Source organism: Mustelus asterias, chromosome 8, assembly GCF_964213995.1.
Source record: "Mustelus asterias chromosome 8, sMusAst1.hap1.1, whole genome shotgun sequence".
In the NCBI taxonomy this organism is placed as follows: Eukaryota; Metazoa; Chordata; class Chondrichthyes; order Carcharhiniformes; family Triakidae; genus Mustelus; species Mustelus asterias.
In genome coordinates this window covers 28389093-28412058 of record NC_135808.1, presented here as the reverse complement: position 1 = coordinate 28412058, position 22966 = coordinate 28389093, and the positions used below count along the sequence as shown (strand labels likewise).

Sequence of the window (22966 nt, the reverse complement as noted above, 5' to 3'; positions counted from 1 at the left end):
AACTCATTACTACTCTCTGGATTTCACTGGAGAGCATGAATCTAGGGGAATTTTGCAGTCAATTCATTGCAGTGTTAATATAAGTCTACTTGTGACTAATAAATAAAATTTAACTTCAATCCAACTCCCTCCCTATGGGGTGTTGTCATTGTAATTTCTGTTCCTTTTTATGGCTCTACAAATTGGATGATCACTGTGGTGGACCTCAGTTGTGCCTTTGTCCTGCCTGGACCACCGTTGTGTGTTTGTTATGCCGGGACACATCCCCTGCCGGTTCGGCTCCTCCCCTTGTCACCTAGTATAAAGGTGGCTGTCTCCTCCCCCTTGTTCAGTTCGGGTCGGTTACCTGTTGGGATGAGCTCCTGATTCTGATATAAATAAAAGCCTACAGTTGTATTGGCACACAAGTAGTCTTTTGCCTAATTGATAGCGCATCAATCACTAAAACAATGCTGCTGAAAATCCAGTGCTTCACAAATAGATGCCTCAAAAGGATCCATAGAATACACTGGCCAAATATCATCAAGAATATTAGGCTATATGAGGAGATGAAACAACACCAAATGGTCCTCCAAATCAAAAGTAAAAGTGGAATTGGACAGGCTGTACTTTGAGGAAGTCACAGGACATTACACTGCAAGCTCTCACACGAAACCCACAGGAAAGAGAAAGCAATGTAGGTCAAGAAAACACATGGAGGTGGGATGTAGAAAAGGAGATGAGAGCTGAGGATTATTCATGGCAACAACTGGAGAGATTGCCCCAAAAACAGATGGAGAGAATGTGTCCTTGGCTAATGCTGTATCAAGGAGTGAAAAGACAAAGAAAATAAGAGATTGCAACAAATATGTGGAGCTTACCCTTCAAAGAAAGCATTAATCGCAGTAGAAAGTGCTAGTACTGGCATAAAGGTAAGGTATCAGAACGTGTTAATGGGAGAAACAAAGATCAATGCTCAGTGAAAGCAAACTTAAGAACAAGTGATAGAAGTCTCAGTGGGGAATGGGGGAGGGGGCTGGGTTGGGATTTGCATTGGGCAGAAATGATTTGGTTGTAAAAACTGTGAGCAGAATAATGTAGGTCTTCAAAAGGACATAGACAAGTTGGTTGAATGGGAGGACAAGTGGCAGATGAGATTCAGTCAGAAAAATTACAAAGTGATTCAATTTGATAGGAAGAAAATAGAGAGACAATATAAAGGGGACAGCTTTAAAGGGGCTGCAGGGCCTGGGTACATATGTACAACAGGTCACTCAAGGTGGGCAGGACAGGTTATGAGTGATGAATGAAGCATGCAGTATCCTAGGCTTTATTAACAGAAGCATAGTGGACAATAGTAAGGAGTTTATATTAAACTTGTACAAGACATTAGTTCTGCCTCAGCTGGAGTAGTCCAACAGGTTCTGGGCATGAACCTCAGGAAAAATTGTTCAGGCATTGGAGAAGATGCAAAAAGGATTAATGAGAATGGTTCCAAGGATGTCGGACTTCACTTATGAAGATAGATTGGAGAAGTTTGCCTGCTTTTCCTGAGAAGACAAGACAGGGAGGACACTTGAAAGAGGCATTCAAACCTCTCGGGGGTCTGGACAGAATAGCTACGAACAAACTGATACCACTTATGAAAGGATTGAGAACAAGTGGACGTAATTTTAAAGTACTTGGCAAAGAAAACAAAGACGAGATGAGAAACAACATCTTTTCACACAGTGAATGGCTAAGGTTTGGTTTGCATCAAGTGAGAGTGTAATGGAGGCAGGTTCAGTTGAAGCGTTCAAAAGGAAAGTTGTTTGATATCTAAAAAGGAACAAAGTGCAAGCTTACAGGGAGAAGTTGGGTAATGGCACTTGGTGACTTGCTCATTCAGAGCACCAGTGTAGACATGATGGTCTAGATGGCCTCCTTTTGCATTATAACAATTCAGTGACATTGTGCCCTTTTATTCTAGATTTCTCAGCCAGACAAAACAACCTCTCAACATCTACCTTATCAAACCTCATCATCATGTTAAATGTTTAGATAAGATGACTTCGCATTCTTCTAAACTCAAGAGAACAGAGCAATTTTCATATTGGACAGCAATCTAGTGAACCTTCGTTGTCCAAAGCAATTATATCCTTCCTGAAACATGGAAACCAAAATTACATGCTGTGTTCTAGATGTGATCACACCCAAGTCCTGTACAATTGTAGTAAGACTTATTTATTTTTGACCTCCAATACCCTTGCAATAAAATTCAGTATCCCATTTGCTCCCTAATTGCTTGCAGTACCTGCATGTTAGTTTTTTGTCTTTCTTGTACGAGAACACAAATGTATTGTGGAATGTCAAAATTCACAAGTTTCAAGTCTTTTAACAATATCTTGCTTTTCTATTGTTCCAACCAAAGCAGAAGCTCTGACTTCTCCACATTATACTCCTTCTGCTACCTTATTGCCCAGTCACTTAACTGTCTACATAACTGCAGCCTCTCTGTGTCCTCTTCAGAGGTTGATTCCACCTAACCTTAAACTTAAATTGATTACTGTGTCTCTTTGTCCAAGTTAATAGGGTGTTAGCATTGATCACTGCGGCATTCAATAGTCACAGAATGCAGATTTGAAAATACTAAATTGATCCCTATTTTCTGCAATCTACTTGTTAATCAATCCTCTGTACATGCCAATATATCACACTCAACTTCATGAGTTCTTATCTTTCCTGTTAGTTTTTGTGTTGTACCGAATCAAATGCCTTCTGTAAATCCCAGTATACAACATCTACTTGTTTTCCTTTACCTAGCCTACTAACCATACCTTCAAGAAATTCAATCAAATCTGTCAAGTACAATTTCCCTTTCTGAAAACCATGTTGATTTGCTCTAATCATACTATATTTTTCGAAGTGCACTTTTTAAATATTTGATTCCAGCATTTTCGTGATGACTGATGTTAGGCTAACTCATCTGTAGTTTCCTGATTTCTCGCCACCCACTTCCTTTCTAGCAGTGTTACATTTATTAACTGCTGCGGTCCTTTCAAAATCTCAGGAAATTTAGGCAGTCAAGTAGCCAGTGTCTCTGCAGCTATTTAGAATCACAGGATGTAGGCCATCAGAGCAAGGGATTTGTTGGATTTATTCCCTCGAGTTTCTTCAGTACATATTCTCTGCCTGTATTAATTACCTTAATCTCCTCACTCTTATTATCCCTTGACTAACCCTCTTTGTCTTGTAACTTTTGTCTTCACCTGTGTCCAATATATGTCCAATGCCTATTTATTTATTCTGCATGATAATTTTTCCTAACTCTGACTTTCAGAACAGACATTACATTAGCTATTATCTTCTTTTTCATAAACTGATAATACCTCTCAAATTTATTTCTACATTTTTGGCTAGTTTACTCATATATACTTTTTTTTCTTTTTGGTGGCAATTTGTTTGTTTCTGAAACTTCACTCCAAAACTTTAGTTATTACTGCTCTTTCCAACAGTCTAAAACTTTTCTTTTAATCTCATGCTGTACTTAAACACTCTCGTGAGCCATGGATGGATCTCTTTCTGAGAGTTTTTGTTTTGCTACAGAATGTATTTTTATTGAATACTGTTGAGATGTTTATCAAGAACTTTAATTAAATGCAACAGCTTTAAGTCTATTTCCCAACTGTCAATAGTCAGCTCACCCTCATACCGATGGAATTGTCTCGGTTCAATTTTTGATTCCTGTTTGTAATTGGAGTCTGTCATTTCAAACTGAATGTGGACTTTAATCGTATTCTGATCACTATTTGTCTCAGGATCTTTTCCTTTTAATAGTCCTAATAAACCTTCTTTCACTGCTTGACACTTGGCCCAAAATAGCTGTACCATAGTTGATTGCACAACATGTTGTCACAGAAAACGGTCAAGAAAGCATTCTATAAACTCATCTTCCTGATCACCTTTGCCAATTTGATTGGTGCAGTCAATATGAAGATAGGATCTTGCACAATGATTATAATGCTTTTGTTACAATTTCCATTGATTCTTGTTTAATGTTCTGTTAAATGGTATAATTCCAGGAAGGAGAAAATAAAATACACCCACCAGAATTTTCTAAGCCCTTGCCACTCCTAATCTGGACTGATTTTACTTCCTGAATTTCGGAGTCACAATATTTCTCCCTGATGTCCTTGTAAAACCCTTCATTATCAGAGCTATCCTTAGTCAATTTCTGTTTTGCCTGTATTTTCAATATATTATATACCCTGGGCTATATAGTTACACAACCAAGGTCACCATGTAACCATGTTTCTGTAATGATGATCAGATCAATTTATTGCTCTGTGTGACATTATTTTATCTCACTTATTATGGATATTCTGATATTCTGCACATTCAGGTAAACAGACTTTAAATGTGATTTTACGTCAATAATCTATGTATGGACCTTACTCTCTGGTGCAACAATACCATTAAACCATCTACCATTTCCTGTCACACATGACTTGCATTTAACACATCAATATACTTTCCAACTGTTTCAAATTTTACCTACAAATCACTATATCTTCCTTCACCGGAAACCTCCTTTCCCTCTGTTAGTTTAGAGCCATTTTTCCCCTCCTCTGATCATGTTTTAAAGGACCACCCTTCCTGTCACATTCTGACTACCATCACCTGCATCGCTTATCCCTGCCATTGACTTTTAATTTCTCTTTGAATTTCTAAATCTCCCTGAAGGTGAACCCTTACCCCCACTACTTAGTTTAAAGCACCGTCAACAACACTAGTTATCATAGAAACCCATAGAAGACCTGCAGTGCAGAAGAAGGCCGTTCAGCCCATCAAGTCTGCACCGATAACAATCCCACCTAAGCCCCACCCCGTAAACCCACATATCTACCCCACTAATCCCTCCAACCTGGGCATCCCGGGACACAAAAGGGCAATTTAGCATGGCTAATGCACGTAACCTGCACATCTTTGGATTGTGGGAGGAAACAGGAGTACCCATAGGAAACACACGCAGACACGGGGAGAACATGCAAACTCCTCAGAGATGGCAACCCAAGCCAGGAATTGAACCCAGGGTCCTGGAGCTGTGAGGCAGCAGTGCTAACCATCATGCCACCGTGCCACCCAAGTCCTGTTATTCAACTTGCCAGGGCCTTGGAACACACATATTTCAAATGAAGAGAGTTCCCATGGTGCAGCTACTTCTTTCCCCAGCACTGGTACCAGTGCGCCCCTATTTCTCCCCAAGTAATCTTCGCGTGGGAAGAAATGCCTTGATCTTGTGTTGTACCGGCATGATGTAGAAGCTAGTGCACCCCATTGTGGTTCCGTGAACACATCTGTAGTGTTGGGTCCTCGAGTGTCACAGTTGATGAGCTGGAATCCGAGCTCCAGACGCTGCAACACATTAGGGAGGGGGAAGTATCTGGATGCCATTTTTCAGGAGGTAGTCACACCCCTTAGATTAACTAGTTTCAATTTGGCCACTGGTCAGGGTCAGGTTGGTGTGACTGTGATGTGCATGGAGCGATCCAGGAGGTAGAGTTGTAGGAGCCTCAATCCCTGTCCAACACACCTTGGTCCTTCTGTGGACAAGAGCAGGGATTCTAGGGATGATGAGCAAACAGATCACAGCAGCATGATACAAGGAGCCATTAACATGGGGAGAAAAATGTAGTCGTAATTGGGGATAGTGTAGTTAGGGGCATACACACTGTTCTCTGCAACCAGGATCTAGAGTCCTGTAGGTTGTGTTGCCTGCCTGGTATGAGGGTTTGGATATCTCATTTGGGCTGCAGAGGAACTTGGAGTGGGAGAGTCAAGATTCAGTCGTGATGATCCATGTAGGTCCCAGTGATATAGATTGAAGAAGGATAGAGGTAATTCTGAGGGATATGAGCAGCTAGGAGCCAAATTAAAAAGCAGGTCCAAAAATGTAAGCTCCAGATTACTACCTGAGCCATGAGCTTAGGGTCAATAAGATTCAAGAAGTAAACTGTGGGAGAAATGGGTTCGATTTCATGAGATATTGACACCAATACTGGGAAGAAGAGAGCTTTGTGATTGGAGAGGTCTTCACCACACTCATGCTGGGACCAGACCGGTGAATAAAATATCTAGGGTTGTCAATAGGGTTTCAAATTAAGTAGGGGGAAGTGAGAGCGTTCAGTTGTTTGAAAAATTTAAAAATCAAAACTAAAAGAAATGCAGGTCAGTGATGAGGTGGAATATCAAAATGCAATCCAGCAGAGTCAGCTTGGTTTCCTGAGGGGTAAATCATGTTCAACAGGTTTTTAAAGATATTATGAGCCAAGTAGAAAATGGTAATCCTGTAGATGTACTAAATCTGGACTTCAGGAAGGCATTTCTTAAGGTGAGAAAGATCACATGGGGTTGGGGGAATTTATTAGCTTGGATAGAAGACTGGCGAACTGACAGAAGGCAGAGACGTGGGTAAAATAGGTCTTTTTCTGCTTGGCAAGATGTAACTAGTGAGGTGTTACAAGGTTTTGTCTCAGGCTCCAACCAGACAATCTATATTAATGACTTGGATACAGGGATAGAAAATACTATAGCCACATTTACAGAAGACACTAAAATAAGTGGGATATTAAATTGCAAAGAGGAAATTAAGAAATTAACAAATGGATATGGAAAGGTTAGGTGAGTGGCAGATGGTGTTCAATGTAGATAATTGTGATGTTATCCATTTTCGTTAGAAAAAAGAAAAAAAACAGGTTATTATCTAATGGAGGGAGACTTCAGAGTGCTTTGGTGCCAGGGGATTTGGGCGTCCTCATGCATGAGTTGCAGAAAACTGGAATACAGGTAATAAGGCAATCAAATAGAATTCTGTCATTTATCGCAAAAGAAATAGAATGTAAAAGTAAGAAATTGTTGCCGCAACAATTCATGGCTTTGGGGAACCGCACCTGGAGAACTGTGTACAGTACCTTATTTGAGCAAGGATGTAATGGCATTAGAGGCAATTCACTGGATTCTGGAGATTAGGTATTGTCTTATCAAGGGAGATTGAGCAGTTTAGGCCTACTCTAGATGTTAGAAAAATAAGAGATACAATTGATGTACAGATGATGATAAAAGGTATTAACAAAGAAGATGCACAGCCGATGCTTCCCCCTGTGGGGCAATCTAGAACAAGAGGTCATAGTTTTATGATAAGGGATAGCAGACTTAAAACAGAGATGATGATAAACTACTTCTCTCAAAGGATCGTAACTCTGTGGAATTCAATTGCAGTTGGATGCTTGGACACTAAGTAAATTTAAGGAGGAGATGGACAGACTTTTAATTAGTAATAGGTTCAAGGGTTATGAAGAAGGGTTAGGAAAGTGGAATTGAGGCCAGTTTTTTTGAATTACAGAACAGACTTGAGGGGCTGAATCGTCTACTCCTGCCCCGAGTTCTTATTTATTCTATGCTAGTTTGCTCAGGGCTTAGGCAGTAATTCACCAATCATTGCATTCCTGCTCTTTAATTTAGTCACTGGCTGCTCCTATGCCCTCAGCAGGAGCTCTCTCCTCATCCTAACAATGTTGCTGGTTCCAAAGTACCAACAGGATCACCACTGGAACAGGATCCTCTCCCTCCCACTCCCTTTCTTCTCGCGTGATGATGTCCTGAACTCTGGCACGGGGCAGGCAACATAGCCTTCGGGGACTCACGCAGAAGGCTGCAGAGAACAGTAGCTATGATTATTTTAAAAAACGCTGGAAATATGCAGGACGTCAGGACCCAGGTTGAAATTCATTACATACTCAGAGTCAGTGAGCATTGTTGGCTGCGGCTCCCACAATTCCCTGCGCCCCAGAAACCGCTCTATTCAAAGCGGTCAGTCCCCGACCCCGAGTGCGCATGCTCACCAGGGCCGGACGCGGAACATTCTGGTCGGCTCCTTTGTTCCGAGTCGCACTCGGTAAGGAATGGCAAGAGGAAGCCGGCAAGAGGCGGCCAGGATGAGAGACGCGTTGCACCATCGGATTAAGCAAAGCTGTGCTTCATCAGTTTAACGGTAACGACCACTTCCATCCCTGCAGAATCTCTTGCCGAGCTCGGGCGCTCCAACTTCGGGGCCTGACATCCACACAGATTCCCACACCGCGTTCGTCTCGAGCCGCAGTACGCATGCTCCGCTCACTCGTAAGGGCGGGGGGCGGTGGGGACTTAGTGCGCGTGCGCACTTCGCTCGGCCAAGCCTCCATCGCCATCAGTAGGCCATTCAGCCCCTCGAGCCTGCTCCACCATTCAACAAGATTGTGGCTGATTTGTTTGCAATCTCAGCCCCAACTTCCTGCCTATCCCACCAATAATCTTTCACTCTCCCGATAATCAGGAATCTATGTAGCTGAACCTTAAAAATATTCAAAGTGTCTGCTTCCCCTGGATTTTGAGGAAGAACAAAGAACAGTACAGCACAGGAAACAGGCCCTTCGGCCCTCCAAGCCTGTGCCGCTCCTTGGTCCAACTAGACCAATCGTTTGTATCCCTCCATTCCCAGGCTGCTCATGTGACTATCCAGGTAAGTCTTAAACGATGTCAGCGTGCCTGCCTCCACCACCCTACTTGGCAGCGCATTCCAGGCCCCCACCACCTTCTGTGTAAAAAACGTCCCTCTGATGTCTGAGTTATACTTCGCCCCTCTCAGCTTCAGCCCGTGACCCCTCGTGATCGTCACCTCCGACCTGGGAAAAAGCTTCCCACTGTTCACCCTATCTATACCCTTCATAATCTTGTATACCTCTATCAGATCTCCCCTCATTCTCCGTCTTTCCAAGGAGAACAACCCCAGTCTACCCAATCTCTCCTCATAGCTAAGACCCTCCATACCAGGCAACATCCTGGTAAACCTTCTCTGCACTCTCTCCAATGCCTCCACGTCCTTCTGGTAGTGCGGCGACCAGAACTGGACGCAGTACTCCAAATGTGGCCTAACCAGCGTTCTATACAGCTGCATCATCAGACTCCAGCTTTTATACTCTATACCCCGTCCTATAAAGGCAAGCATACCATATGCCTTCTTCACCACCTTCTCCACCTGTGTTGCCACCTTCAAGGATTTGTGGACTTGCACACCTAGGTCCCTCTGTGTTTCTATACTCCTGATGACTCTGCCATTTATTGTATAACTCCTCCCTACATTATTTCTTCCAAAATGCATCACTTCGCATTTATCCGGATTAAACTCCATCTGCCACCTCTCCGCCCAATTTTCCAGCCTATCTATATCCTGCTGTATTGCCCGACAATGCTCTTCACTATCCGCAATTCCAGCCATCTTCGTGTCATCCGCAAACTTGCTGATTACACCAGTTACACCTTCTTCCAAATCATTTATATATATCACAAATAGCAGAGGTCCCAGTTCAGAGCCCTGCGGAACACCACTGGTCACAGACCTCCAGCCGGAAAAAGACCCTTCGACCACTACCCTCTGTCTCCTATGGCCAAGCCAGTTCTCCACCCATCTAGCCACTTCTCCTTGTATCCCATGAGCCTTAACCTTCTTAACCAACCTGCCATGTGGGACTTTGTCAAATGCCTTACTGAAATCCATATAGACGACATCCACGGCCCTTCCTTCATCAACCGTTTTTGTCACTTCCTCAAAAAACTCCTCCAAATTTGTAAGGCACGACCTCCCTCTTACAAAACCATGCTGCCTGTCACTAATGAGATTGTTCCGTTCTAAATGCACATACATCCTGTCTCTAGGAATCCTCTCCAACAACTTCCCTACCACGGACGTCAAGCTCACCGGCCTATAATTTCCTGGGTTATCCCTGCTACCCTTCTTAAACAACGGGACCACATTCGCTATCCTCCAATCCTCAGGGACCTCACCCGTGTCCAAAGAAGCGACAAAGATTTCCGTCAGAGGCCCAGCAATTTCACCTCTCGTCTCCCTGAGCAGTCGAGGATAGATGCCATCAGGCCCTGGGGCTTTGTCAGTTTTAATGTTCCCTAAAAAACCTAACACTTCCTCTCTTGTAATGGAGATTTTCTCTAACGGGTCAACACCTCCCTCCGAGACACTCCCGGTTAACACGCCCCTCTCCTTCGTGAATACCGATGCAAAGTATTCATTTAGGATCTCCCCTATTCCCTTGGGTTCTAAGCATAATTCCCCTCCTTTGTCCCTGAGAGGTCCGATTTTCTCCCTGACAACTCTTTTGTTCCTAATGTATGAATAGAATGCCTTAGGATTCTCCTTGATCCTGCCTGCCAAGAACATCTCGTGACCTCTTTTTGCCCTTCTCCCCGTTTGAGATCTTTCCTACTCTCTCTGTATTCCTCCAGAGCTCCATCTGTTTTCAGTTGCCTGGACTTAACGTACGCTTCCCTTTTCAAGAGTGTTCCAAAGACTCCTGAACCTCTCAGAGGAAAATAAAATCTCCTCATCTCTGTTTAAATGGACGATCCCTTACTTTTAAACAGTGACCCCATAGTTAAATATTCTCCCCCTCCCCCGCAAAAAAAAGGAAATATCGTCTCCACATCCACCCTGTCAATACCCTTCAGCACCTTAAAGGTTTCAATCAAGTTGCTTCTCACTTTTCTCAACTCGAGTGGATCAAGCCTAACCTGTCCAACTTTTCCTCCAAAGGCAAGTGCCCACCCATTCCAGGTATTAGACTTGCTCCAGTAAATCTTCTTTAACTGCTTTGAATGCATTTACATATTTCCTTAAATAAGGAGACCAATACTGTACACAGATGTCAGAGGCATACAGCGCAGAAAAGGCTCTTTGGTCCATTGAGTCTGTACTGACAATAACTGCCATAAAAGTGATGCTAATTCCATTTTCCAGCACTTGTCCCATATCCTTGAATGTTATGATGTTTCAAGTGCTCATCCATATACTCTTTAAAGATCATAAGATTTCCGGCTTTCACTATCTTCCCAGGCACTGTATTCCAGATTCCCACCCTCCGAATGAATTTCTTTTTCTCAAATCTCCTCTCAATCTCATGCCACTTACCCTAAAATGATATCCCCCTCATCATTGACCCCTTAACAAGGAAAACAGTTGCTTCCTATTCTGCCTGTCCATACCCCTCATTATCTTATACACCTCAATCATGTCGCCCCTCAATAATGTCAGATCTGATGAAGGCTTATCCAGACTCAAAACATTGGCTTTATTCTCTCTCCACAGATGCTGTCAGACCTGCTGAGATTTTCCTGCATTTTCTGTACCTCCTTAGCTATCTCTGCTCCAAAGAAAACAATCCAAGCCTAACCAGTCTCTCTTTATAGTTCACAAGATCCATCCCATCACCTCTGTAGCCCCTCTAGTGCAATCACTGCCTTCGTATCATGAGGTGACCAGAACTGCACACAGTTCTCCAGCTGTCGTTTAACCAACATTCTGTACAGTTCCAACATTACCTCCTTGCTGTTATAATCTATGCCACAACTGATAAAAGCAAGTGCCCATTTGCCTTCTTAACTATTCTATTCAACTGCTTTGTCACCTTCAGGGATCTGTGAATAAGTACCCCAAGTTCCATCTGTTCTTTTGAGCAGGATGCATTTAGTGAATGCATCCTGCCATTCACTAAATACTCCCTTGTCTTGTTACTTCTTCCAAAGTGCATCACCTCTCACTTGTCATGCTTAAATACCATATGCCATTGCTCTGCCCATCTGAGCAACCCATCCATACCTTCCTGTAACCATCTTCTTCACTATTAACCACCCTACAATCTTGGTGTCATTTGCAAATTTGCTTATCATTCCCCCTCACATTGTCATCCAAATAATTTATGTATATAACAAACAATAACGGACTGAGCACCGAACCTTGCAGTACACCATTGGACACGGGCCTCCGGTCACTCGAACAGCCTTCAACCACCACCATTTGTATCCTATTACCATCCAGTTTCAGATCCAACTCGCCAAGCTTCCCTGAATTCCATGTGCTTCAACCATGTCAATCAGTCTCCCATGTGGGACCTTGTGAAAGGCTTTGTGAAAATCCAAATAAGCTACATCAACTGCACTTCCTTCATCCACATACTCAATCACATTTTTGAAAAATTCTATCAAATTCCTCAGACAAAACCATGCTGACTATCCCTAATTAACCCATGCTTTTCCAAGTTGAGATTAATTCTATCCTTCAGAATTTTCTCCAACAGTTTCCCTACCACTGACATGAGACTCACCGATCTGTAATTTCCTCTTTCATCTCTATCATCCTGCTTGAAAAGTGGAATCACATTCGCCATCCTCCAGTCCTCTGGCACTTCCCCCATGGCGAGAGAATAATTGAAAATTTGTGTCAGAACCCCTGCAATTTCCTTCATCATTTCCCACAGCAGCCTGGGATAAATTCATCTGGGCCTTGGGATTTGTCAATTTTTAAACCTGTCAGGGACTCCAGTACCAATGTCATTTGCTATGTCAAATTGTTCAAGGTCCTCACAGTATCTTTTCCTGAATTCTGTACTTATATTCTCCTTTTCCTGAGTGAAATCCAATGAGAAGTATTCATTTAACACCCTTCCAATGTCCTGCAGCTTCACACACAGATTGCCCCCTTGGTCCCGAATGGGCCCTACTCTTTCCCTGACTAACCGCTTCCCCTTAATGTATTTATGAAACATTTTGGGGTAGACCATAAGACATAGGAGCAGAATTAGGCCACTCGGCCGATTGAGTCTGCTCCACCATTCAATCATGGCTGATATTTTTCTCATCCCCATTCTCCTGCCTTTTCCCTGTAACCCCTGATCCCCTTATTAATCAATAACCTATCTATCTCTGTCTTAAAACACTCAATGACCTGGCTCCACAGCCTGCTGCGGCAAAGAGTTCCACAGATTCACCACTCTCTGGCTGAAGAAATTCCTCGTCATCTCTGTTTTAAAGGATCGTTCCTTTAGTCTGATGTTGTGCCCTCTGGTTCTAGTTTTTCTACTAGTGGAAACATCCTCTCCACGTTCACACTATCCAGGTCTTGCAGTATCCTGTAAGTTTCAATAAGATCCCCCATCATCCTTCTAAGCTCCAATGAGTACAGACCCAGAGTCCTCAACTGTCCCTCATACGACAAGCTCTTCATTCCAGGGATCATTCTTGTGAACCTCCTCTGGACCCTTTCTAAGGCCAGCACAGCCTTCCTTAGATATGGGGCCCAAAACCACTCACAATACTCCAAATGGGGTCTGACCAGAGCCTTACACAGCCTCAGAAGTACATCCCTGCTCTTGTATTCTAGCCTCTCGACATGAATGCTAACATTGCATTTGCCTTCCTCACTGCCGACTGAACCTGCATGTTAGCCTTAAGAGAATCTTGAACAAGGATTCCCAAGTCCCTTTGTGCTTCTGATTTCTTTAGCATTTCCCCATTTAGAAAATAGTCTATGCCTCCATTCCTCCTTCCAAACTGCGGAACCTCACACTTTTCCACATTGTATTCCATCTGCCACTTCTTTGCCCACTCTCCTAGCCTGTCCAAGTCATTCTGCACAGTCACCCACCTCCCCCCCCCCCCCCCCCCAGCTTCCTCAATACTACCTGTCCCTCTACATATCTTTGTATCATCTGCAAACTTAGCAACAGTGCCTTCAGTCAGTTCTTCCAAATCGTTCATGTATATTGTGAAAAGTTGTGGTCCCAGCACCGACCCCTGAGGCACACCACTAGTCACTGGCTACCATCCTGAAAAAGACCCTTTAATCCCCACTCTCTGCCTTCTGCCAGTCAGCTAATCCTGTATCCATGCCAGGATCTTACCCTGAACACCATGGGCTCTTAACTTATTTAACAGTCTCCTATGTGGCACCTTGTCAAAGGTCTTCTGGAAATCCAAATAAATCGCGTCCACTGGTTCTACTGTATCTAACTTCCTTGTTACCTCCTCAAAGAACTCTAACAGATTTGTCAGACATGACCTCCCTTTGACGAAGCCGTGCTGACCCAGCCCTATTTTAGCATGCACTTGCAAGTACTCCGTGATCTCATCTTTCATAATGGTCTCTAAAATCTTGCCAATGACTGAAGTCAGGCTAAGCGGCCTATAATTTCCCATCTGCTTCCTCCCTCCCTTCTTAAACAGCGGTGTTACATTAGCTACTTTCCAGTCCTCTGGGAACTCCCCTACCTCCAGTGATTCCTGAAAGATCACCACCAATGCCTCCACAAGTAGTCCATCCGGTCCAGGTGATTTATCCACCCTCAGACCTTTCAGTTTTCCCAGAACCTTCTCCTTAGTGATGGCCCCCAGTGCCCCCTGATTCTCCTGGAGCTCTCGCTTCCCACTGGTGTCTCCCACCATGAAGACTGATGCAAAATAACTATTCAGTTCCTCTGCCATTGATTTGTTTCCTATTAATACTTCTCCAGCCTCATTTTCCAGTTGTCCAATGTCAATTTTTTTCCTCTCTCTTTTTATATATGAAAAAAACTCTTCCTATCTTCTTTTATATTACTAGCTAGCTTACACTTAGATTTCATCTTCTCCCCCCTTGTTGCTTTTTTATTTGTCCTCTGCTCACTTTTAAAGGCTTCTCAATCCTCTGGCTTCCCACTAATCTGACCACTTTATATGCTTTTTCTTTTGCTTTTATGCTGTCCTTGACTACCCTCATCAGCCATGGATGCCTCCTCCTCCCCTTAACATGTTTCCTCCTCCCTTAGGATGAATATCTGTTGTGCCTCCCAAATAACCCCCAAAAGCTCCTGCCATTGCTGTATCACTGTCTTCCCTGCTCAGCTCCCTTTCCAATCAACTCTGGCCAGCTCCCCCTCATGACTTTGCAGTTACCTTTATTTAATTGTAATGCCGTTACATCTAATTCCAGCTTCTCCCTCTCAAACTGCAAGGTAAATTCTATCATATTGTGGTCACTGTTCCCTAAGGGTTCCTTCACCTTAAGTTCACTAACCAAGTCTGCCTCATTACACATCACCAAATCCAAAATTGCCTGTTCTTGAGTAGGCTCTGTCACAAACTGCTCCAAAAACCATCTCTTAGACATTCCACAAATTCCTTTTCTTGGGATCCTCCACCTACCTGATTTTGCCAGTCCACCTGCATATTGAAATCCCCCATGATTATTGTAATATTGCCTTTTCTTTCTCCTGATTTATTTTCTGCCCCACATCCTGACTACTGCGAGGGGGCCTATACATAACTCCCATCAGGGTCTTTTTACCTTTGCAATTCCTCAACTCTAGCCACAGAGATTCTATGCCTTCTGATTTTATATCGCTTCTTGCTATTGATTTAACTTCATTCCTTACTAACAATGCAACCCAGCTATTTTTGCCCATCTGACTGTCCTTTCTATAGGACACATATCCTTGGACATTTAGATCCCAGCCCTGATCCCCTTGCAGCCACGTCTCTGTGATGCCACTTCGTACCAGCCAATTTCAATGTGCGCAACAAGCTCATTTACCTCGTTCTGTATACTGTGCGCATTTAGATACAACACCCTTAGTCTTGCATTGGCCACATCCCTTCTAATACTTGTCACCTTTTTTGCTCTGCATGAGGTTAGATTCCTGCCAGCTTCTATACTCTCTGTTCTATTACATGGTCTGGAAACTTTACTAACCTCTCCTGAGCCCTCGGCCCTTTTAACTAGTTGCAAGTCCTCATCATTAACCTGCATTTCTACCCTCTCCTTTAATTTTGATTTTCTAATTCTCCATACAACTGAACCCCCCCCCCCAATATTTAGTTTAAATCCCTATCTACAGCCCTAGTTATACGATTTGCCAGGACTCTGGTCCCAGCATGGTTCAGATGAAGACTGTCCCATCGGAACAGGTCCCCTCTTCCCCAATACTGGTGCCAATATCCCATGAATTCAAACCCATTCCCCCCACACAAATCTTTCAGCCACGCATTTACCTCCTTAATCTTATTGACCCTGTGGCAATTAGCTCATGGCTCAGGTAGTAATCCAGAGATTATTACCTTTTCTGTTCTGCTTTTTAATTTAGCTCCTACTCCCTCAGCCGAAGCTCTGTTCCTGTTCTACATCTGTCGTTGGTACCTATGTGGACCACCACAACTGGATCTTTACCCTCCCAATCCAAGTTCCTTTGCAGCCCAGATGAGATATACCAAACCCGAGTACCAGGCAGGCAACACAACCTTCAGGATTCTCGATCCTAATCACAGAGAACAGTGTCAACGCTAGAACTATACTATTCCCAGTTACGACTACATTTCTTTTTTCTCCCCCCACTTGAACGGCTCCCTGGATGTTCCCTAATCTTCTTTGTGTCCTTTTCTATGCCTCCTTTTTGCTCTTCTAATTGTTTTCTTAAGTTACTTCTTGCGCTTCCTATATTCCTCTCGGGCCGCAGCTGTACTTCACCCGTGGACTTGCTAAAGGCCTTTCACTGAGATGTGGTCTCACCAGTGTCTTGCACAGGTAAAGCATAACCATCCTAATTTTGTAATCAGTTCCCCTCATGTAATAATCTCAGCAATGCCAGTATTCCATCATCATCACCCTTTATTTAGAACGTGCTCAAAGTCCTCTTCAGTAGCTACAGCCAACAACCTTTAAGCTGCCGGCCTGAGTACAGCCAGCTAGTTTTAAACCCTGCTGCTCTTTCCCTGTTGGACGAGCTTCCAGTCGCCTCATACCAGAGCTCATATTCCTCATATTCTATGAATCCCACAGGGAGATCTATTGATGATCACTCATGGCTATCATAACACCCTTCCCCCCTCAAGTTGGTTTCTTCCCCAGCACCCCCACCATGGGACCATAAGTCAGCTGGACTTATCCGGCTTAATGATAGGAATAACAGGTGCAGCCCACTCTGTAAATTTTACAGGTCTTATTATACCCAGTTTTTCCAGGTGTTCCAGTTCCTACTCTATTTTCTCCAATAGGGAGAGTAGAACTGGTCTCACTGTAAAATACTTGTTGTTCGTCCATCATCGTCGATGAGGACCTCGATACCATTAGTCATTTTGAGGCTGGGTGCAGTGTGTCCGAAGATGCCTGATCAGGCCAATTCAGGCATGAATTGTCCTCAACAGAACAGGTCATGATGGTGTCGAGACTAGCGCGTTGATTTGGATTAAAGTGAGGGAGAGTTGCGCAGCATCAGCCTCACTCTCTCTTCCCAATTCCCATCTGGATCCAGTGGCAAGACAAGAATCGAGACGGCTGGAGATGGGACTGGGCACTGTGGGTGACCAGGACATCTTCTGTGTCTTGTCCTGCTCTTCGTGTTCCACAACGCTTGCAGAGACCGCCTTCTTGACCGTTGGACCTTCCATTGGTCTTGTCCGCTCAATCCGCCGAGTCTGTCTTCACATACTGGGATAGACATCTCCCTAACTCACCGAGGGTTGAGACCCGTCGGCTACCTGCACCTGGTTTAGCCGACTTGTCGAAGCCGTTGCGCGGGGTGTGGCCGCTGTCTCATGCAAACAGCTACGGGGAGCCGCAAGTGAGAGCTGAGTGCCAGGTGGGGACCAAAGGTGGACAAACCACCCTAAAAAGGACGCGGCATGTAAAATACTTAAACGTAGCTTCGGGGTCAATGTAGATCTTGGCTTTGGCTCCCCTTATTTTTCCAAGTCCTTTCTGGAAAACTTTGGGGTACTTATTGATGACTTTGTACAGTGCACTCACACCCAGCCTGAAATCTCCTGCCAATTTAGTCTGATGTGCTGGAGCCAACCTCCCCCTCCCTATTAGACTAGAGTCTTGTCCTCGTACAATGATGAGTGAAAGTCAAGCTGACTGCTGCCTGTAAGTCATTAGGGTTGCCATTGTGCCCTTTATCTGCAATCATTCCTCCATGTGGGTGGCCACCTGATCTTGTGTGTTCTAAGTACAAGAGCTGAATACCAGCTCGGCTGCAGCACTTGTATCTCCCAGGGTGGGCTCGGGTAAGAGGCTCTTTTAGAGAGTTGGTGCAGACTTGATGCACCAAATGGCCTCCTGTGCTCTGTAGTCTTTGTATGGATTTGCATTAATAAGGGACAATCTACTTACCTGCAAATCTTTAGACTGTGGCAAGAAACCAGACCAAGATAATAAATTCATTTTTTTGTTCTTCCTGCCAAAATTGACCATTTCACAATTTTCCTACATCATAGAAATCCTACAGTGCAGAAGGAGGCCATTCGGCCCATCGAGTCTGCACCGACCACAATCCCACCCACATGTTCCCCGCTAATCCCTCTAACCTACGCATCCCAGGACTCTAAGGGGCAATTTTTTTGACCTGGCCAATCAACCTAACCCGCACATCTTTGGATTGTGGGAGGAAACCGGAGCACCCGGAGGAAACCCACGCAGACACGAGGAGAATGTGCAAACTCCACACAGACAGTGACCCGAGCCGGGAATCGAACCCGGGACCCTGGAGCTGTGAAGCAGCAGTGCTAACCACTGTGCTACCGTACCGTACATGATAGTCAATTTAACTTATCTTTGCTCATTCACTTAACCTATTCAAATCCTTTTATAATCTCCTTCTGTCTTCTTGAGAAATTTCTTACCTATCTTTGTATCATCAAAAATTGTGCATTCCTACCTTGAGTCCCTTCTTACAGGTCATTTATATAAATTGAGGCCCAGCATTGATCCCTGTGGCACACCAATCGATACATCCTGGCAACCAGAAAAAGACTCGGTTAAACCAGTTTCCTGTTCATTCGCCAATCTTCTATTCTGTTCTACTGTAATGATTCTTCTGGATTATTTCCTTTGCCATTGTTCAGCAACAAAAACGTTTAAAAATGCACCACATGGCTATCCAAACAGTGTTTGCTCATTCTTCATGACATGAGGTTCAGTATCTTTCAAGTATTTAAATGATTCCACTCTGCATGGTGGAAGACTGCTTGGTGTCATTTTCATCTGATGCTGGCTTTGTGAAAATCCTTGTAACATTTTACTACATTAAGGCACCATTAAAATGCTACAAAAGAGCAAGAAACAAACGAGCCATGATCTAATTGAATGGTGCGATTGGCTGAATAGCCTCTTTGTTCATATTTTCCGACTTACGGTGGTGCTTGTTTGTAATCAGCATTTACATTTTTTACCCATCTTTGATTGTGCCTCAGTAGGCAGGTTGAAATATCGTAACCTGTTACTCAGCTACACTTTTCGGTGCTTTTACTTAGTGAGGCATTGGGACAAAAGTCCAGTGACCCTGCCGGAAAGTGCACATGAGGCATCAGATGAGGACAGTGGAAAAGCCGGTGGACTCTCATTACACAGGCGGATTAAGAACAAAGTCTGACACTGGAGACAAATAGTTAAGTATGGAACTGTATCATATCCAGGTTACCATCTTCAGGGGATGAAAGTGAATGAGAGTGAGGGAAACCAGTGAGTGTGGGCCAGAACCCAGTCAAAGTCAACATCTTCAGGCAAGGAGAGGTAGAAGGTCCAATGAGTGTAGCACTGAACACAGATAGATATAGCAATGTCAGAGGAAGGAGAAAAGGTGACAAAAATTTTTAAAAACATTTCACATGATGCAAGTGATATGTTTCCAGAGGAGGGAGAGTGTATGGAATGGGGATTTACAGATTATGGTGAACAAGTGAGGAAAGAATGTTCTGTAGAAACTAGAATAATCTATTTTGAATTTCCATCCTGTAGTAACAATGATGATTTTTGTGAATGGCTTTTACAGGGTATTAGAAAGGGAACATTTGCAGATGAGAAATTCAAACAAAACATCACATCATGATCTGACAGCATCACTCAATTCACCAGGACCGAAATATCATCAGCCTTGGATTGTGGAAGGAGAAACGTTTGCCTGTTCTCTATGTGCAAAAAGATTTCAATCATCAGTGTGACTGGAAAAGCACTGAGACACAGACACTCAAGTGAGTCTTCCACTGCACTGATTGTGGAAAAGGCATGAACCATTTATACTGCCTGAAAAAACATAGGACTGTTCACAGCAGGGAGAAACCGTACATGTATTCTTTGTATGGACTGGGCTTCAACTAATCATCCCACCTGGAAAGCTATAAGAACACGCACACCATGGAGAAACCATGGAAATGTGGGGACTGTGGGAAGAGATTCAATTACCCATCCAAACTGGAACTTCATCAACGCAGCCACACCGGGAAGTGGCCATTTACCTGCACCATGTGTGACAAAGGATTCAATTACCCATCTGAGCTGAGAAATCATCGACGCAGCCACACAGGGGAAAAGCTGTTCACCTGCTCCGTATGCGGGAAGGGATTTGCTCGGTCTTCCATCCTCCAGACTCACCAGCGAGTTCACACTGATGAGAGACCATTCAGCTGTGCTCACTGTGGAAAGGGCTTCAGGCAATCACACCACCTGATTGCGCACCAGCGAGTTCACACTGGGGAGCGGCCTTTCACCTGCTCTGTTTGTGGGAAAAGATTCACTCACTCATCCCACTTGCTAACTCACCAGCGTGTTCATACTGGGGAGAGGCCATTCACCTGCTATGTGTGTAGGAAGGGTTTCACCCATTCATCCGAGCTTCTGACACACCAGCGCGTTCACACTGGAGAGAAGCCATTCATCTGCTCCGTGTGTCAGAAGGGATTTAATCGATCTTCAAACTTGCTGAGACACCAGCAAGTTCACATGAGACTTCAGAGGTTTGCATCTTCTGTTGCTGTTAATCATACCCAGGACTGAACAGTGTTATTCATACAGTATTTGTTTCTGCTAATAGTAAGCTCTATAACCGGCCCAAAATTTAATATTCTGGATGTATAACTTTGTTTTTCCCTCAGGGCTTCAGTGGTCCTTACAAGATCACTGTCTGTGACTTGCACATTTGCACATAGCAATACCTACTTTATCCACCAGAAAGTAGGGGATGGCGTTGGAGAAACAAGAGTCCCCAAAAGCCTTTGGCATTGGAAACATTGGGACAGTCCCCTTGGCATGAGAATGGAGACAAATTCAATGAAAGCAATAGATCATGTTTAAACTGTATGAGCCTTTAGGGTTGGTTTATATGATGCACGATTGAGTGATGACACTGATATGGGTTATGTTTATATCAAAGAACAAAGAAAATTACAGAACAGGAACAGGCCCCTCGGCACTCCATGCCTGCACTGACCATGCTGACAGACTGAATTAAAGCCCCCGACTCTTCTGGGGACCATATCCCTCTATTCCCATCCTATTCATGTCTTTGTCAAGACATCCCTTAAAAGTCACCATAATATCTGCATCCATTACCTCCCCCGGCAGCGAGTTCCAGGCACCCACCATTTGTTTACAAATAAAAATTGCCTCATACGCCTCCTTTAAACCTTGCCCCTCAAACGTTAAGACTATGTCCCTGAGTAATTGACTCCTCCACCCTGGAAAAAGCTTCTGACTATCCACTCCGCCCATGCCCCTCATAATCTTGTAGATTTCTATAAGGGTCGCCCCTCAACGCCCGTCGTTCCAGTGAGAACAAACCAACTTTCTCCAACCTCTCCTCATAGCTAATGTCCTTCATACCAGGCAACATCCTGGTAAATCTTTTCTGTACCCTCTCCAAAGCATCCACATCCTTCTGGTAGTGTGGTGACCAGAATTGAACACTGTATTCTAACTGCGGCCTAACTAAGATCCTATAAAGCTGCAAGATATTTGACTAAATGAAAATTTTTTGATTTATACAAGCATTAAATGTGCAATTCACTTAAATTATAGTCCTAAATTTAACAAACTGAGCTTGGGGTCTACTGTTGAACAACTATAAGGATATCACACAATGTTATCTAAGAGCCTAATGTTAATAAAATGTGGACATTTCCTATTCTACTGTGTGGAAATTTTCCTGTTTGGGTGTTCAAAATTGAGACAAAGCCCAGAAATGACAGTAGTCAGCCATGTATTGCTGAAAAAGAATCATCAGTCAGAGTTCACTTGCCTGGCAAACAGCACTCCCTTCTCACACAGTATGGATGTTTTTTTTTCCCCTTTTGGATTTAGCATTTTTGCCTGCGTCTTGATGAATAAGAGACAAAATATCAGCATGTCTCTTTTTTCAGCAATGTGCAGACTGTCAACACTCCTATGGAAGGCTTTGGGATGTTTTTGCTATTGTTAAGATCCTAGATCAATACAGGTTTCTATTTTTGACTGTGGGACGTGTTTGACTTCTCCAACTGGAAATTCATTGATACTGACATTATAGAAAGGCTGCTTACCAGCTGTATGTTGAAATTGATTCATTCTGTCAGCTTATCTACGACCAGCAGAACATTCACGCCAGAGAGTTACCATTCTTCTCTTCATATGCATAAAGAGGTGTACATTTTTTCCTGCTGAATATAACTCCAGCTTTAAAATGTGAAAAAAAGATGCACAATTGACAAATTATTACTAGAGAGCGGTTGTGTTCTGTGTGTGGGAAAGGATTCACTCGGTCAACCTGCCTCCTTGCACACTAGTGAAGTCAGATCTCACAGTTGAAGATTATTCTATTGCTGCTGTTAATTGTCACGTTCATAAGTAACAAAGCAAGGGTGACAGATTTAGCAGCAGATGACCTCAAGAAATGATTCAGTCAAGTAATCGTACAGACATTGAAAAAGGTAAATATATGTTTGGAATGTTCACCTGAAATAAGAGACCAAGATTGCAAAATGCCTGGGCTTCCCCGTTGTCAGGGAGAGGGGTAAAGGTGAGAGTTAGGGCCCAGAGTTTGGAGTGGGGATGAAAAGCAACATTCTCAGTCATCCCACTACTTAACTAATTTCTGCTCACCAGTACTTGTGTCACTGGGGTTCGAACAGCATTTATTACCCATCCCTAAATGCCCTTGTGAAGGTGGTTGTGAGCAGCATTGTAGAAGCCCTGCAGTTCTATTGAAATGACATCCACACTTGTTAGGTTGTGAATACCAGGGTACGTACACAGCGACAGTGTAGGTACAGTGGTATCTTTCCAAGTTAGAATGGTCAGTGGAAAGGAAAGGAATTTTGAAGGTGGGAGGGTGATTTGCAAGGATAG

At 43.6% G+C, this 22966-nt stretch overlaps 2 protein-coding genes across 5 annotated transcripts in view; one reads left to right on the top strand and one right to left on the bottom strand.

Moving 5' to 3' along the window:
• LOC144496966 (uncharacterized) overlaps nt 1-8107 on the bottom strand; it is a 30152-nt gene extending 22045 nt beyond the window's left edge. For 2 of the 4 annotated variants that reach the window (XM_078217627.1, XM_078217626.1), the window contains exon 1: nt 7860-8107. The gene's annotated coding sequence lies outside the window, so the exon portion shown is untranslated. The remainder of the gene's footprint in view (nt 1-7859) is intronic. The other 2 variants (XM_078217622.1, XM_078217625.1) reach the window with 1 other exon arrangement.
• On the top strand, nt 7870-21769 carry LOC144496967 (uncharacterized). Its single transcript, XM_078217628.1, has 2 exons — nt 7870-8008; nt 19641-21769. Exon 2 carries the CDS (start codon nt 20003-20005, stop codon nt 20639-20641), a length of 639 nt encoding a protein of 212 aa, XP_078073754.1. The 5' UTR covers nt 7870-8008; nt 19641-20002; the 3' UTR covers nt 20642-21769.
• Nucleotides 21770-22966: the final 1197 nt, after the last annotated feature.

Bases quoted from the DNA above. Each gene is read 5' to 3' on its own strand.
- LOC144496967 (XM_078217628.1), top strand. From the start codon at position 20,003: ATGGAGAAACCATGGAAATGTGGGGACTGTGGGAAGAGATTCAATTAC.